The sequence below is a fragment of the Taudactylus pleione genome, unplaced genomic scaffold (assembly GCF_031769625.1).
Source record: "Taudactylus pleione unplaced genomic scaffold, aTauple2 ptg000275l, whole genome shotgun sequence".
NCBI classification, from domain to species: domain Eukaryota; kingdom Metazoa; phylum Chordata; class Amphibia; order Anura; family Myobatrachidae; genus Taudactylus; species Taudactylus pleione.
The window spans coordinates 4592344-4607421 of record NW_028284677.1 but is presented as its reverse complement, the minus strand read 5'-3'; the positions used below and the strand labels follow the sequence as shown (position 1 = coordinate 4607421).

At 46.8% G+C, this 15078-nt stretch overlaps 1 protein-coding gene across 5 annotated transcripts in view; it reads left to right on the top strand.

Annotated features, from left to right (window-relative positions):
- Positions 1-15078, top strand: part of LOC148513638 (FERM domain-containing protein 6-like) — a 160967-nt gene that overhangs the window by 43103 nt on the left and 102786 nt on the right. For 4 of the 5 annotated variants that reach the window (XM_088481614.1, XM_088481618.1, XM_088481613.1 and 1 more), the window contains exon 7: positions 2284-2439. The exons of the other annotated variant lie outside the window; for it this stretch is intronic. In XM_088481614.1, coding sequence (XP_088337740.1) covers positions 2284-2439 — 156 coding nt within the window. The remainder of the gene's footprint in view (positions 1-2283; positions 2440-15078) is intronic. 5 annotated transcript variants of the gene reach the window in all.

The window sequence follows — 15078 nt, the reverse complement described above, 5'->3', positions numbered from 1 at the left end:
ACACACCGGAGAGTAGGCTCTCCATCGAGAGTGTTTCGGCTCTGGGCAAACAAGTGGGGTCTACCATAAGTAGATCTCATGACGTCACGTCACAACCACAAGGTCTCCAGGTATGGGTGAAGGTCCAGAGACCCATTAGCTGCATTTGTGGATGCACTGGCAGTAAGATGGGACTTCAAGCTGGCGTATCTTTCCCCCTATTAACCTCCTCCCAAGAGGAGGCCCCGGCTAGGTCCAGATGTCATTGGTTCACCGACATACAGAATCTGTCCTATACCACTGCGGCAGGATCTGCTAATGCAGGGTCCCTGCTGACATCCGGACTTGCCTCGTCTGGTCTTTATGGTGTGGCTATTGAATCTTCCATCTTAAGAGCCAAGGGTTTTTCCAGCTCTGTGAGTCAGACGATGCTTAGGGCACGAAAGCCTTCCTCTGCTCGCATCTATTACAGAGTTTGGAATTCCTTTGGTCAGTGGTGTTCTCATAGGAAGTATGACCCTAACGTGTTTACAGTTTCCCGGGTTCTGACTTTTCTCCAGGCTGAATTAGACCTTGGTATCTGCCTGGCTACATTGAGAATACAGGTTTCTGCACTCTCAATCTGGTTCCAAAGAAAGACTGCTTATTTGCCAGATATTAGAATATTTTTTCAGGGAGTTCTGCGCGTTCAGCCTCCTTTTCTGTCACCGGTAGCACTGTGGGATTGGTTGTTGGTTCTTAAGAGGCTACAAGCTCCCCCATTTGAACCCCTGACTCTGTAGATTTGAAATGGTTGACAGCAAAGACACTTTCTCCTTGCTATCTTTTCTGCACGCAAAGTCTCTGATTTGGCAGAGATCTCTCGTCGCTCCCCATTTTTTATTTTTTTTCACCAGGATATATCTGTTCTTCATACAAGGGAGTGTTAACTTCCTAAGCTAGTGTCCCGTTTTCATGTAAATGAAGACATTGTAGTTACAGCTTTTCAGGCTCCAGACTGTTCTGTAGGTGAAGCCTCACTGGATGTATATCGTGCTCTCCGTATCTATGTGGAGCGTACAAACTCTGTTAGAAAATCAGATGCTCTTTTTATATTATATGGTTTTCACAAATGAGGATGTCCAGCTAACAAGCAGACCCTGGCTCAATGGTTACGTAGGACTATCTCTCAGGTATACATACAGGCTGATCTCCCTGTCCCAAGCACATTCTACACGGTCTGTAGGGCCATCGTGGGCATTTAGTCAATGGTGCCTCTGCTGAACAATTGTGCAAGGCAGCCACATGGTTTTCTGTTCACACTTTTCTTAGGTATTAGGCCTTTGATACTTTTGACCCTGAGGATGCTTCCTTTGGGTGACAAGTTCTCCTTTCTGCTCAGGAGCGTCCCCCACCCAAGGGGAACTGCTTTAGGACATCCCCATGGTGTCCCTGTGCATCCCTATGGACCCTGAAGAAGAAAATTTGAGTTATGGTAGACTTTCCTTGATAACACTTTTTTTTTTTTTCTTTGAGGTCCATAGGGCCCCCACCCTGACACACCTGGCTTCATTGGGTTATTTTATTTTTTTCGGTCACTGATAACCTCATTTTGGCTGAGAGTGTCTGGTGTACGATTTTTCTTCCTTCTCTTCTTTCCTTCTCTTGCCTTAAGGCTTGGTTACCCCACTGAAGGCCTGTGGCTAGGGGTTGTGACTATATGGAGGAGGACCCAGTGCATCCTGGGAGCTGAAAGCTTTAACTGTTTGGTGCCTGGATTTCTCCAACCACATTACCCCATGCTATCCCTGTGGACCCTATGGACCTCGAAGAAAGAGTTATCAAGGTAAGTCTACCAGAACTCTAATTTTAAGCAATCAAAGTCCAGCACAAACAGTCCCCCCATACCAAATTTCATGGGTCATTTCGCTCTCCATATCTCTCTTCTTCCCGCTCCTATTTTATTATTCAATTGGCATGTAGTAAATATAAAAATAGCCAGCGTACAACATCTGTATACTCCATATTTTTTGTTTATTTATGAAGATCCGTTTACAATCTAAAAATTAATATCTGCAGATAAAGGGTAAAGGTGGAATGCTTATGTAAACTGTAACTCAAGACTATAGTCAAAACTACTTATTATCTACTATGTACTACTAATAATTCTATTCAGATTCCATTAATTACCAAACAGACTTGTGCGACTCTTATGAATACTTGTACGATAAATAAAATAAAATCTGCATGAATATAGCCACACAAAAATTTAAATATTGTCAGATTTGAGTGTTTCAGGTTGACTTAGTCCATATTCACCAATAGATAATTGCAAAGAGAGGGAGCGACTACATCCTGAAGTATGCTCCGGAGATGCATAAGGAACAGCAAGGAATGTCCATTAAGGAAGCTGTGCTGAACTTCATTAAAGAATCAAGTCTGTTAGAAGATGTTTCGGTACATTATTATAGACTGCAAAAGGTAAATGACTAATGGGCCCTATGTTTACAAAAGGCATATTTTAATACATATAATAAATTTTAAACACTGTTTTTAAAGGTGTAGATCTTTTTTAAGTACTTTCCTAGAATGCCCGAGTCTCTGGTGGCTTTTCTGAACCCAAGTAATGGCGGGTACACACTAGACGATATGTTGTCTGATACGCCGGATTGGACAACATATCGTCCACATCAGTCAGTGTGTACCCGCTATATCACTGACCATACGCGCTCCGGAATGCAGTATGGCCCTTGGCGTCGCTCCTTGCTTCCGGCATCGGCAAGTGTGTATGCACTTGGTGATGCCGGCACCCCAGCCGCACGTGACATTGGGCTGCGTACACATCGCTGAGTGTGTACCCAGCTTTAGAGTAGGCAATTTCCTGGAAATTGCTTGATGCTGTCCACTGCCGCCACTTCCCAGTTAATCACGTCTTTGTGCCCCCCATCCTCACTCCACACACTTTATATTGCTGGGAATCAGAACTTTATATAGCAGGGGCAAGGCCACAATGATGTGGTCCTACTCCAGCATCTCTCACCTACCTGCCCCGCAATTTTAGATTAAGTAGCTTTGGAGAGGCATAATTATGGCTTTTGAGCTCCATTTATTTTGCAAGCCCGGTCACATTGGCTGCTATCGATCAGTTTTCTAGCTTCGGTGTCTGGCGGCATGGGTCAATAAATGCTGCTACTGCAGCAGCCTCTCACTAGGAGAGTTATAGGCAGGGTAGTCATCTCATGGATGGCGCAGGTTTCTTCATTACCATGTATAGTGGGAGTTTGGTGCTCTCCCTCAGCAGTTTGTCTTTCTCTGGACTGCTACCAATGAAGCCTTACAGATTACAGAGAGAATGTTCAGGTTACAGCTTAATTTTTTGGTTTTTTTTCAGTGTTACTGAATAAAAGTTCACCAGATGCCAGGACTAGCTTCATATAAGTTTGCACTGGTTCTGGGAATGGATTAATCAGTTTATTGTATCCTATATCTGTAAAGCGCTGTTCTTCTATTCCTGTTAATAATTCATCCGCTGGTTATTATTTCAATCCTTTCTTATTAAAAAAAAAAAAGGTGAGTGGTTGGGGCTAATGTGAAACTGCTTGTTAAATAGTTTGTCATCCTGGTGTTGTCACTGGTCTGCATTGGCTTTCTTCTGAGTATTTTTACTTATGGGCAATATACAGTCAGGTGCATAAATATTGGGACATTGACAGAATTTTCATATTTTGGCCTCTATTCACCACCACAATGGCTTTCAAATTAAACAAACAAGATGTGCTTTAACTGCAGACTTTCAGATTTAATTTGAGGGTAATTACATCCAAATCAGGTGAACGGTGTAGGAATTACAACGGTTTCTATATGTGCCTCCCACTTTTTAAGGGGCCAAAAGTAATGGGACTCAAAAGCTATTTCATGGACAGGTGTGGGCTATTCCCTCGTTATTTCATTATCAATTAAGCAGGTAAAAGATCTGGAGTTGATTCTAGGTGTGACATTTGCATTTGGAATCAGTTGCTGTCGACTCTCAATATGAGATCCAAAGAGCTGTCACTATCAGTGAAGCAAGCCATAATTAGGCTGAAAAATCAAAATAAACCCATCAGAGAGATAGCAAAAACATTAGGTGTGGCCAAATCAACTGTTTGGAACATTCTTAAAAAGAAAGAACGCACTGGAGAGCTCAGCAACACCAAAAGACCCGGAAGACCATGGAAAACAACTGTGGTGGATGACAGAAGAATTATTCCCTGGTGAAGAAAAACCCCTTCACAACAGTTGGCCAAATCAAGAACACTCTCCAGGAGGTAGGTGTATATGTGTCAAAGTCAACAATCAAGAGAAGACTTCACAAGAGTGAATATAGAGGGTTCACCACAAGATATAAACCATTGGTGAGCCTCAAAAACAGGAAGACCAGATTAGAGTTTGCCAAACAACATCTAAAAAAGCCATTACAGTTCTGGAATAACATCCTATGGACAGATGAGACAAAGATCAACTTGTACCAGAGTGATGGGGAAGAGAAGAGTATGGAGAAGGAAAGGAACTGCTCATGATCCAAAACATACCACCTCATCAGTGAAGCATGGTGGTGGTAGTGTCATGGCGTGGGCATGTATTGCTGCCAATGGAACTGGTTCCCTTATATTTATTGATGATGTGACTGCTGACAAAAGCAGCAGAATGAATTCTGAAGTGTTTTGGGCAATATTATATGCTCATATTCAGTCAAATGCTTTAGAACTCATTGGATGGCGCTTGACAGTGCAGATGGACAATGACCCAAAGCATACTGCAAAAGCAACCAAAGAGTTTTTTAAGGCTAAAAAGTGGAATGTTATGCAATGGCCAAGTCAATCCCCTGACCTGAATCCGATTGAGCATGCATTTCACTTGATGAGGACAAAACTGCAGGGAAAATGCCCCAAGAACAAGCAGGAACTGAAGACATTTGCAGTAACGGCCTGGCAGAGCATCACCAGGGATGAAACCCAGCGTCTGGTGATGTCTATGCATTCCAGACTTCAGGCTGTAATTGCCTGCAAAGGATTTGCAACAAACTATTAAAAAGTGAAAGTTAGATTTAGGATTGTTTAGTTTGTCCCATTACTTTTGGCCTCTTAAAAAGTGGGAGGCACATATAGAAACCGTTGTAATTCCTACACCATTCACCTGATTTGGATGTAATTACCCTCAAATTAAATCTGAAAGTCTGCAGTTAAAGCACATCTTGTTTGTTTCATTTCAAAGCCATTGTGGTGGTGAACAGAGGCCAAAATATGAAAATTCTGTCAATGTCCCAATATTTATGCACCTGACTGTATATCTTATTCAATACTTTAAGCAGGAAGTTTTACCAAATCTGTGTTTTCTATGATGACATTATTATGTCTGATAAGAGACACCATTCCAAGTCAAAAAACAGAATGTCTCAAGTAAAAAAAAAAAATTATTTTAGAAATGTGCTAATCTATCGAATAGCTGCACAGAAATGGGCATTTTTGTGAGGCCTGGAACCAGATGCAGCACATATTTGGAGCAGAGGCAGCAATACCTGACTTGGCTCAGTCTATGGCTAAGGCAATAGCAGAACTTACTCGGAAGGTGGCACATCAGTCTTAAGTTCAGCAGCCCCCTCTCTTGCACAGTTTTGGAAATTAGCGGAATCATCCAATGAACTACAATGGGTTTTGAAGATTGAGAAGGGCTTTATATTTAAGTTGACTTTTTCCTTAAATAAGTTGATTGATTCAGCATCACATCCCAAAAAGTGCCGGGTATATTTTCTGGGGGAATATTATTCAGCATGATGATGATGATGATGGCTGCATCTGTGGACACTAGAACAGTGCAAGATATAGTAGACCTGCAATTTCAGATACACAAATTTGCAACTTAGTTTAACCGATTCTTGCACTGGCATATGAAAGTGAGTACAATGCTACGGCCTTGGTTATAAGCAGCCTCAGAAGTGGGCAACTCAAAATCAGGCCCTTAAACAGGGCACAAATTGGAAGTGTGAGGCCATTTTCTAAGCTATCTTGGGGATGACTATGGCCTCTTAGACCAGTTTTGGGAGGGGCTTGGGTTCAGTGATGAGCTGACCATGTTGCAAATAGCAGGTAATCTAATGTTATCTTGGACTGATCTTCTGCCTTTAGTGGTCCAGATTAAGGGTAAATATGGGGGATGCCCTACTGGATGAGAGTTCACTCAAGCCCAAGATCTTTGCTATGGCCTTTTCGCTGCCGGGACAGTGCTATGGCTCAGGTCATGGGAAACTGATCAAGGATCTAAGGGTATCCTGGAAGCGGTTTCTTTTTTTGGCGGGGAGGGTGGGGGGGTCTCTTTTTGCTAAAGATATAGGAGGTAAAGTCCTTATTTTGTGACTTCCATTCCAAAATCTCAGCCAATGTTTTGTCCTTTTAGTTTGGAAAGAGGGGGGCTATTGCTCAGCCCTCTAGAGGCCAGCGCAGAACTCAGAGGGGAGGTCACTACATTGGTCAGCAATCTTTGGCAGGCAGACACCCCAAGCCCAAGCTACCGGACTAGAAGTCTGCATGACCTTACAATTTTTAATCTAGTAGGGGTAAAAAAATTTTTATTTGCTTTAATGTCGGATGGGAATTCAGTCCGTCTTAAACTAAAGGATCTGACCAAAAACAGACATAAGTTAAAGTCTGTACCTCGAGGTTGGCCCAATTAGTGGTGTTTTTTTTTTTTTTCAGGAGTCCAGGTTCACTGTGAAGCTTGTGTTTCTGCCTATCTTTCCTTTTGGCCAGACCTCAATGTGAGACTGCTGAACATCTACGTAGATGGAGAGGAGCAGAGGTCACTTTGACTCCTTTGGTGGTATTGTTTTGGAAAAAGGGAATAGTTCCCTGATCCGATGACTTTCAGGTCAGTGTCATGAATTCCTAGGATCCTCCTTAGCTTTGACAGAAGAGAATTTATTGTAGTCTGTGATGAAATATCCAGTGTCAGGGTGTAATTCTTCCAGAGTTTGGAATTCTGGATTTTCACTCCGGTTTGAATACAGGTGTCCCACTGGTCCACTCAGGTCCACCTATAGTGGAAGTAGAAGCTACTCTCACCCAACCTGCTTAGGAAATTTCCCTTCTAGGACAATTCCCTGACTTATTAAGTCCTGACAAGCCGGCTACTTCAGATTCTGTATGAAATTGCTACATCAATTACTTGCATCTTTCATAAGGTACTTAAGCTGGATGGCCAGGGAGCAGGCTGTTTGTCTGAGGGGGGTGTGGCATTGCATTGACACTCAGACTGCTCAGGCGAACATGGTATGTGGTTCTTTGGGCCTTGCTAGTAGAACCTCCTGGATATCTTTCTCTAAGAAGTGAATTTCTAGGGCAGCGTTTCCCAACCTTGGTCCCAGAGCCGGATTTAGACATCATGGGGCCCTAGGCAAGAAGCCGGTTTGAGGCCCACCCTTTGTTAGGCTCTGTGGAAACCTTGTGGAAATGAAGGATTATATATCTCTATCTCTGAACAACACACACCCAGCAGGAGTTAACTGTGAGGGAAGAACTGGCAACTGACCTTTCACGCAGTCTGACTGTAGGCTGTAGCGCTCCTCTCTTCTGGTTTTCATGCCTGTGAAGGTCACTAGGGAGGTGGGGGAATGGGAATAAATATTTACATGTGGGGCAGTGGCGACCGAGGAATGGGCCGCAAGTCCAACTATCGCAGCCAGGTGGCAGACATGGACTCGAATCGCAGGCCGGCTGGCACCAGCAGCACAAACCGCAACAGCAGCAGCCTGCACCGGAGATGAAGCCCGCCGCTCAGGAATCACCTAAGCCCGCTCAGACCACGCAGCCCCCGGGCTGTAAAGCCCCCACCCCTCAGACATCACCAGCCACCCCACCGCAGAGAGTATGAGGTAGGAGGAGGAGAGGAGACTATAGGGGAGGAGAAGAGGCATGCTGGACTGCCCCCTATTTCTTTGTTATGGCCGGCCGCTGTCAATGCTGCTGTGTGGCCACCTGCATTGCAGCGGGCACCGCAACTGAGCTTGCCAGATGATCAGGGCCGGATTTCAGGGGCCCGTCCGCGGGCCCCATGGGACCCGCAGGGCCCTAGGCGGGCGCCTTGGTTGCCAAGCGGTAAATCCGGCCCTGCTTGGACCTAGGGCACACCAACAGTCCAGGTTTTAGGGAAATCCATTTACTGGAAACCAAGACCCTTAAGGCAAGAGGTCTTTCTAGTTCATCATCTAGACTATGCTTGAAAACATATTATGGCTAGGTTCTTTCTAGCCATTATAGTCTGGAAGACATACATCTGGTGTGTATACAAATTCCTCCCATTTCAGCATTCTACTTTCCTTTTGTCAATGTAGACATGGATCGGGGACATTGTTAATGATCAAGTTCAGGTCTCAGCCCTCACTATCCTCTCTTAAAGGAATCCACCTATGCTTCTGAGGTTCAAATCTTTATCCAGGGGGTTATTCATATACAACCAACTTTGTCCCACTTTTTATCCCTTAGGTACTGTGGCAAAATGTATCTAAGGTCTGCAGTGCCCCCTCCCCCTCCAGGCCATTCTCCTAATTCATGCATTGGTAGTTTGGCAGGCTTCCCATTAAAAGCCCTCACTGCTAGTTACACACTGGACTATCATTCCCAGGGGGAGGAATTTTCTACCACTGGGAATGCCAGTCTGGAATGCTGTTTGCAGAAAGCACTTCCAATGGGAAGCCACTTCTGCGTTTAGTATGCAAGCACTCCCTGGCTTCTTGGGGTTGCAGCCGATTCAGTCTCTAGAAGCCGGGTTTTGTACACGTGTTTTACTCTACCTTCCCGTCACCTGTTAGATTGTTCGCACATATGCAATGGACGCAGTACGCACCCAAGCAGCCCCCCTCTCTCCATAAGGTAGGAGCCGCCACTACTTGGATCATAAATTTGGCATTGTAGGCTCTTCAGATGGTTCCTTTTAGCCACTGGGTTTAGTTGAGTTGCATTACCTTACTTTTAATAACCATTGTTTTTCCTTCCTGATAGAGTAGTCCTTTGAACTCATCCACCCTTTCAGCCTAGTTTTGTTGAAGTTCCCTTTAAATCAGGAAATTGTCCTGCCAACTTTTCAACAGGTCAGATCTTCTTGTTTCTTATATCTTTTGGGTGTGGTTCGAGCTTTATGTACTTACATTGTTGCAGCTCAGAGTGTTTCTCTAACACCCCCTTTTGCTAAAGTTGGTCTCTGGTTACATAAATTCAATAGCATAAGCTACACACATTTAGAACGTTGCACCTGCAACCAAAAACAGAAGAGGGTGTTATGTAAACATAACAAAATTCAAACAAATGACCTCAACATTCAAACTTATTCCAGTCTGTATTTCCGCTAGAAAACATTAAGTATATACATCCAGTGTAGGATCGCTTGTCATCTTTGTCCGTTCCCAAATCAGCATTGCAGAATGCTTGTAAAAAGTTTGTCTTTATGTACTTTTAAGAAATTTGTTCCTCTCATGTATCAAAGGATGCGCAGAGATGTCTGTCCAGTGCTCTATTCCTGGATTGTTTGCAAATTGGCTTTACAAGGCTGATTGCATGGGTTATGTCTGGTTGTGTGCCAAGGCTTGCATAAATCAAAGTCCCAATAAAACTCTGATGAGTAATTTTTCTAATTTCTTAAATTTTTGCATTTGATGTTTGAGCATTTGAAGTTTTCATCCTTTTTGTAAATGGGTGTGCTGACTGTTTTAGCATCTGTCATCCCAATCTTGTTAAGCATAGCTTCAGTATTGCCTTGTTGATCCATGGTAATCATCCCAGCACTTAGGTCTGAGGATCATACAAATCCTAACAATTGCTGCACATGCCCAATGTCTTTGAGCATGAATATATCACTTAGTAACAACTTGACATTGGTGATTTGGTTCTCTTGTCTAGCTAGTAGTAGATAATTTACATAGACTAGTACAGATGTGTCCTCACACACTTAGCCTGGTGTGTGCCACGAGGTCCCGTGCAATTCTGCTTGCTCAGAGCATCTTTTTCACCCAAAAATGCATCTTGGTTGCAATGTGATGTGACTAAGATGCACCAGGAGACTGCACTTATTAATTTGAATTGCTTAAATGTGACACTTGTATATCTGTTCAGGAGAAAAAGACGCTAGGCGCAAACTGAGTAGCATGGGGCCTGGCACACCGAGAGGGACTGTGTGACTTGACTGCAGCAACAATGGTTGAGGACACATCTGTATGATGAATACTTATTTCTCATTCCACTTGAAGTATAGACCATGGTGAGTTTTAAGGTCACTCAGGCTGTCCACAATAATCCATGCGTCATTGTTGTCTAAACTTGTAACTCTTGCCAGACACTACTTGATTTTGCTTCTTGGGGGGTTTGAGGTTCACATCCATCTCACAGTACTTTCTAGGAGGTTTTACTTTCTTGCTCCTCATTGAACTGTTGCTTTGTGGCTGATCACTTTAGTAAATGGTTTCATTCTCTGACAGGCTTCTAGCTGCATGCATATTTAGCACCCCAAGTTTTTTTGTGGTGTTATGATGTCTTGCTTTTCTTAAGTTCAAGTGCTCTTGTGAAACACTAAGGGTTACATTTTACTAAGAATCGAGTCTAGGAGAGTTTGCAAACTCTGCAGAGTTTGGTCATTTTTTCTACTTCAGGGTCCATAGGGTATCCACAGGATACCTTGGGGTATAGGTGATGACGTCAGTCTTCAGGCACCACAGAGTTAAAGTTTTCAGCCTCCCAGGATGCATCTGGGTCCCTCTCCTATACCCCGCCCCCGGGCCAAGGCTTTTCAGTTTCGTCGGTGCCTGGCCGGAGTCGGAGGCACTGTGCAGAAGGGGGCTATGAAGAGCCCCTGAAGTTTCTTTAAAGGCAGCGCTGGCTGCACATCTGGAGTACAGCATGGACAGTCAGTACTGACGTCCATGCCGTCTCCCCTACACCCCGCCGGTACCAGAACGCCGGTACTGATCCGGGGATGCTGGTAGACATCTGGGGTCACGGCTAGCGGTGCCCCCAGATGTCTTGGACCATGGCCGGATCCCAGGGGATAGCAGGTAAGCAGCGGGGTCCCGCGGTGGGTCCCCGCTGGTCACATGGTCCTGAGTCCCCAGGCAGGTGGCTCCCTGGGGACTGGCTGCAGCCTGGAGCCAGGCGACCAACCTGCGCTTCCACTACCCCCTGGGACAGCGGGCCGCTGCTGAGTGGCATGAGCTGCGGTGTCCCAGGGGTTAAATGCATGCCAGGGGAGCGCGCTTTCCCTGTCTCACAGCCTCTCTGCTCTGTCTGGTTGGCCATAGAGTGTCAGCGCTCCTCCCCCAGGCCGGCCTCCTTCATCCTCTGCTCCTCGGTGGCCATCTTTGAAGCATGGTGAACGCTGCTGGAAGCCTGTGAGCGGTGGCATTACGGTCTGGGTCCCCCAGCATACCTCTCCTCTGTTTGTCACAGGTCAGTGTATGCAGTGCTGAGTCCTACCAGCATGAGGGTCTGAGTAGTTGAGAACCAGCGCTGATAGTGCAGGGATTTGTTTCTTCTGCATTGTATGTGACTAATCTGCTAGCCTGCTGTCTGTACTTTCACTTTCTACTGTCAGCCTTATTACTGTCCCTGATCTTGCTCTGCTCAAGGCCCTTGCGGTGCGCGGTGTGCAGGGCGTTATTCACACTATACCAATATGTATACAGGTGAGTGTAAGGTACCTATAGCGGAGGGGGAGGGTAACGCGGAGGGGTTATGTCCCCAGTGCCTGGCACTGTCATGGCTGATTATGGTCCCATTCCCGGTACAGGAACCTCCCTGGTCTTGTTTCGCTAAGGCGCTTACAACCCTTGTGGGCCAGCTAGCTCCGCCACCTGCGTTTACCCAGACGGGTTTGTCCCAGCAGTCAGTGGTGTCGTCACCCATGCGGGAGTTCCCGAGACAATTGATGGTACCCCACAGTCTCCCTGTCCCTTCCCAGGTTTCTCCGGAGCCTGCGTGGGTTAATACTCTAACTACATTGGTTCAGCATTTGTCCGATGTTTTACAGGGGGAGTCTGTGTTGCGGCCTCATAAATGGCCGGTGGCGTCTTTATCTGCTCCTTATGGGGATGACGATGAGACGTCAGATGATGGGGAGATTCTGAATCTATTTGACCAAGGACCTCTCCGTACCAAAAAGCCGGACGCTAAGTCCAAGGTGTATATCCCTGGTCTTATTTGAGTGGTCCGCTCGGCTTTAGTTATTGAGGATATTGATCCTTCGGTGGCCACATTCATATATGCCTTTTTAAGGATATTAAGGGTGAGGCTACGGTGTTCCTTCTTTCTGATCAATTAGTGGATCATTTAGAGGAGGCATGGAAAAATCCAGGTAAACGGTTTCAGCCCCAGAGGCGCTTAGCCGTGGCTTATCCGTTTGCGGTCAATTATTTTTCTAAGTGAGAATCCCCTACGCAAGTGGATTCACATGTCACACGCCTAGTCAAAAGTGCCACGTTGCCTATGCCTTCGATGTCATCCTTGAAGGATGTCACTGACCGCAAGGTGGAGATCTGCCTCAAATCCGTATATTCCCTTGCAGGGAAGCATCCAGACCGGCTCTGGCCGTGTGTTGGGTAGCCAGAGCTATGGAGCGCTAGGCGGATAATTTGGAGGCGTCTTTGGACTCTGACTGTTCGGCTGAACAGACCGAGTTGGTGGGCAATCTCCGAGACTCGGCCACTTACATTAATGAAGCGGCCTTAGATATTTGTATGCTCACCTCTAGGATCTCCTCTGCAGCCGTGGCTGCTCGTTGCACCTTATGGTTGCGTTCTTGGAAAGCGGACGCGGATTCCAAAAAGGGATTAGCAGATCTGGATACTATTTGGTCCAGATCTGGACAAAATAGTAGCTACGTTGGAAGCAGCAAAATCTGCATGTCTTCTGTCTGCTACGATTCCTTCTAGTGCTGGTGGGTCGTCCTTTCGGCCTCACAGGGCCCAAGGTAGGCCTAAAGTACAGTCCTTTCCACGGCAGGCTGGGACCAAGAAATTGTCCAAGCCCAAGAAACAGGTCTGGAGTACCAGACGTCCGGCTCCTAGGTCAGATAACAAACCTGCGGCCTGACGGTCCAGGCCTCCCTTTGGGGGACCCCAAAGTGGGGGGCGCATGCTTCAGTTCGCCCAGTGCTGGTCGAGGTCTATGACAGACACTTGGGTTCAGGAGGTGGTCTCTCACGGGTATGCCCTCTCCTTTCGGCACAGGCCTCCATCCCGGTTCTTTACCACAGGCCTTCCGCTAGACCGGAGCAAAGCCTCGGAACTGCGGAAGGTTTTGCACACTATGCTCCAGGCTGGAGTTTCAGTGCATGTTCCAATTTCCCAGAGGGGCCTGGGTTTCTATTCCATTCTATTTTTGGTGCAGAAACCCAATGGGTCTTACTGTTCAATACTAAACCTAAAGGCCCTCAAGTCCTTGAGGGTGCCTCTGTTTCGGATGGAGACCCTGCGGTCCATTATTCTGGCACTGGAACCTTGGGACTACATTATGTCATTGGACATCCAGGACGCTTACCTGCATGTCCCTATTCTTTGGCGCCAACAGCATTTCCTCAGATTGGCAATCTGCAACGAACATTTCCTGTTCCGGGCACTGCCTTTTGGCCTGGTGACTGCTCCACTGGTATTCACCAAGGTCATGGCGGCTCTCCTGCGGACGCAGGGAGTCCGACTGTTGCCTTATCTGGACGGCCTCCTGTTGACAGTGGGGTCTCCAGAGCTTCTTTTACACCATCTGGATCTGACGATTTCGGTACTGCAACGTCACGGCTGGTTGACAAACTGGCAGAGGTCCACTCTCACCCCGTCTCAGAGGATCCTGCACCTCGGGGCCTTATTGGACTCCAGGCAGCAGTGGATCTTTGTGACGGAGGAAAAGATCCTTGCTTTGTAGTTGAGGGTGCGCAGTTGTCTGCAGTGTCGTCGAGTGTCGATACACTCGGCAATGAGGTTATTGGGCTCAATGGATTGCCTCAGTGTCTCAAGTCCCAGACGATGGGTCTCACTCCAGACGTTCGCCTGTCTCTAACCGGGTGTTTGCAGACGACCCACCTCAACAAGGGTCGCCCGTTCTGGGTGGCGAACTGGGTCCTGTTAACAACGGACGCCAGTCTCCGGGGCTAGGGAGCTGTCACGGGTCCACACTTGTTTCAGGGCAGGTGGACTCGGGCGGAAGCGGAGCTTCCAATAAACATTTTGGAGCTCCATGCGGTGTCAAGAGCTCTCCAGCTGGCACAGCCGGTTCTCCAGGGTCACCCTGTGCAGGTCCCGTCGGACAACGCCACCACGGTGGCCTATTTAAACCAGCAAGGAGGAACCCAAAGTCGTGCAGCACTCGCAGAAGTGTTCCGTATTCTGGTCTGGGCGGAGCGCAATCTCCCAGCATTATCGGCAGTGTTCATCCCGGGAGTCCTCAACTGGGAAGCGGATTTTCTCAGCAGGCAGGACGTGCATCCGGGAGAGTGGTCTTTACACCGGGACGTCTTTCAGAGTCTGGTGGACAAGTGGGGTCTTCCAGAGATAGACCTCATGGCGTCCCGGCACAACAACAAGTTGCCGGTGTACGGGTCTCGAACAAGAGACGAAAAGGCGTCTCGGGTGTATGCCCTGTCCGTCCAGTAGATGTTCCAGTTTGCCTACCTTTTCCCTCCGTTTTCCCTTCTTCCACGGGTAATACGTAAATTCAAATCAAGAAGGAGGTACGCTACTGTTGATAGCTCCCGAGTGGCCCAGACGGCACTGGTTCTCCGACCTCCAGAGTCTGTCAGTAGACGTTCCTCTGAGGTTACCATTACGACCGAATCTGCTGTCACAGGGTCCTTGTCTTCACCCAGACCTGACTCGGTCATGCTAAGGTCCAGAGGGTTTTTCTGGCTCTGTGGTGCAAACCATACTAAGAGCTCGTAAACCTTCCTCGGCAAGAATCTACCATCGTGTGTGGCATACTTTCTTCCGGTGGTGTAGACCTAGAGGGTATTACCTTAGGGAGTTCCGCCTGTCTAGGGTGTTGACTTTCCTACAGGCTGGACTGGATCATGGGCTTCGCCTGGCTTCTCTGAAAGTGCAGGTGTCTGCCCTGTCAG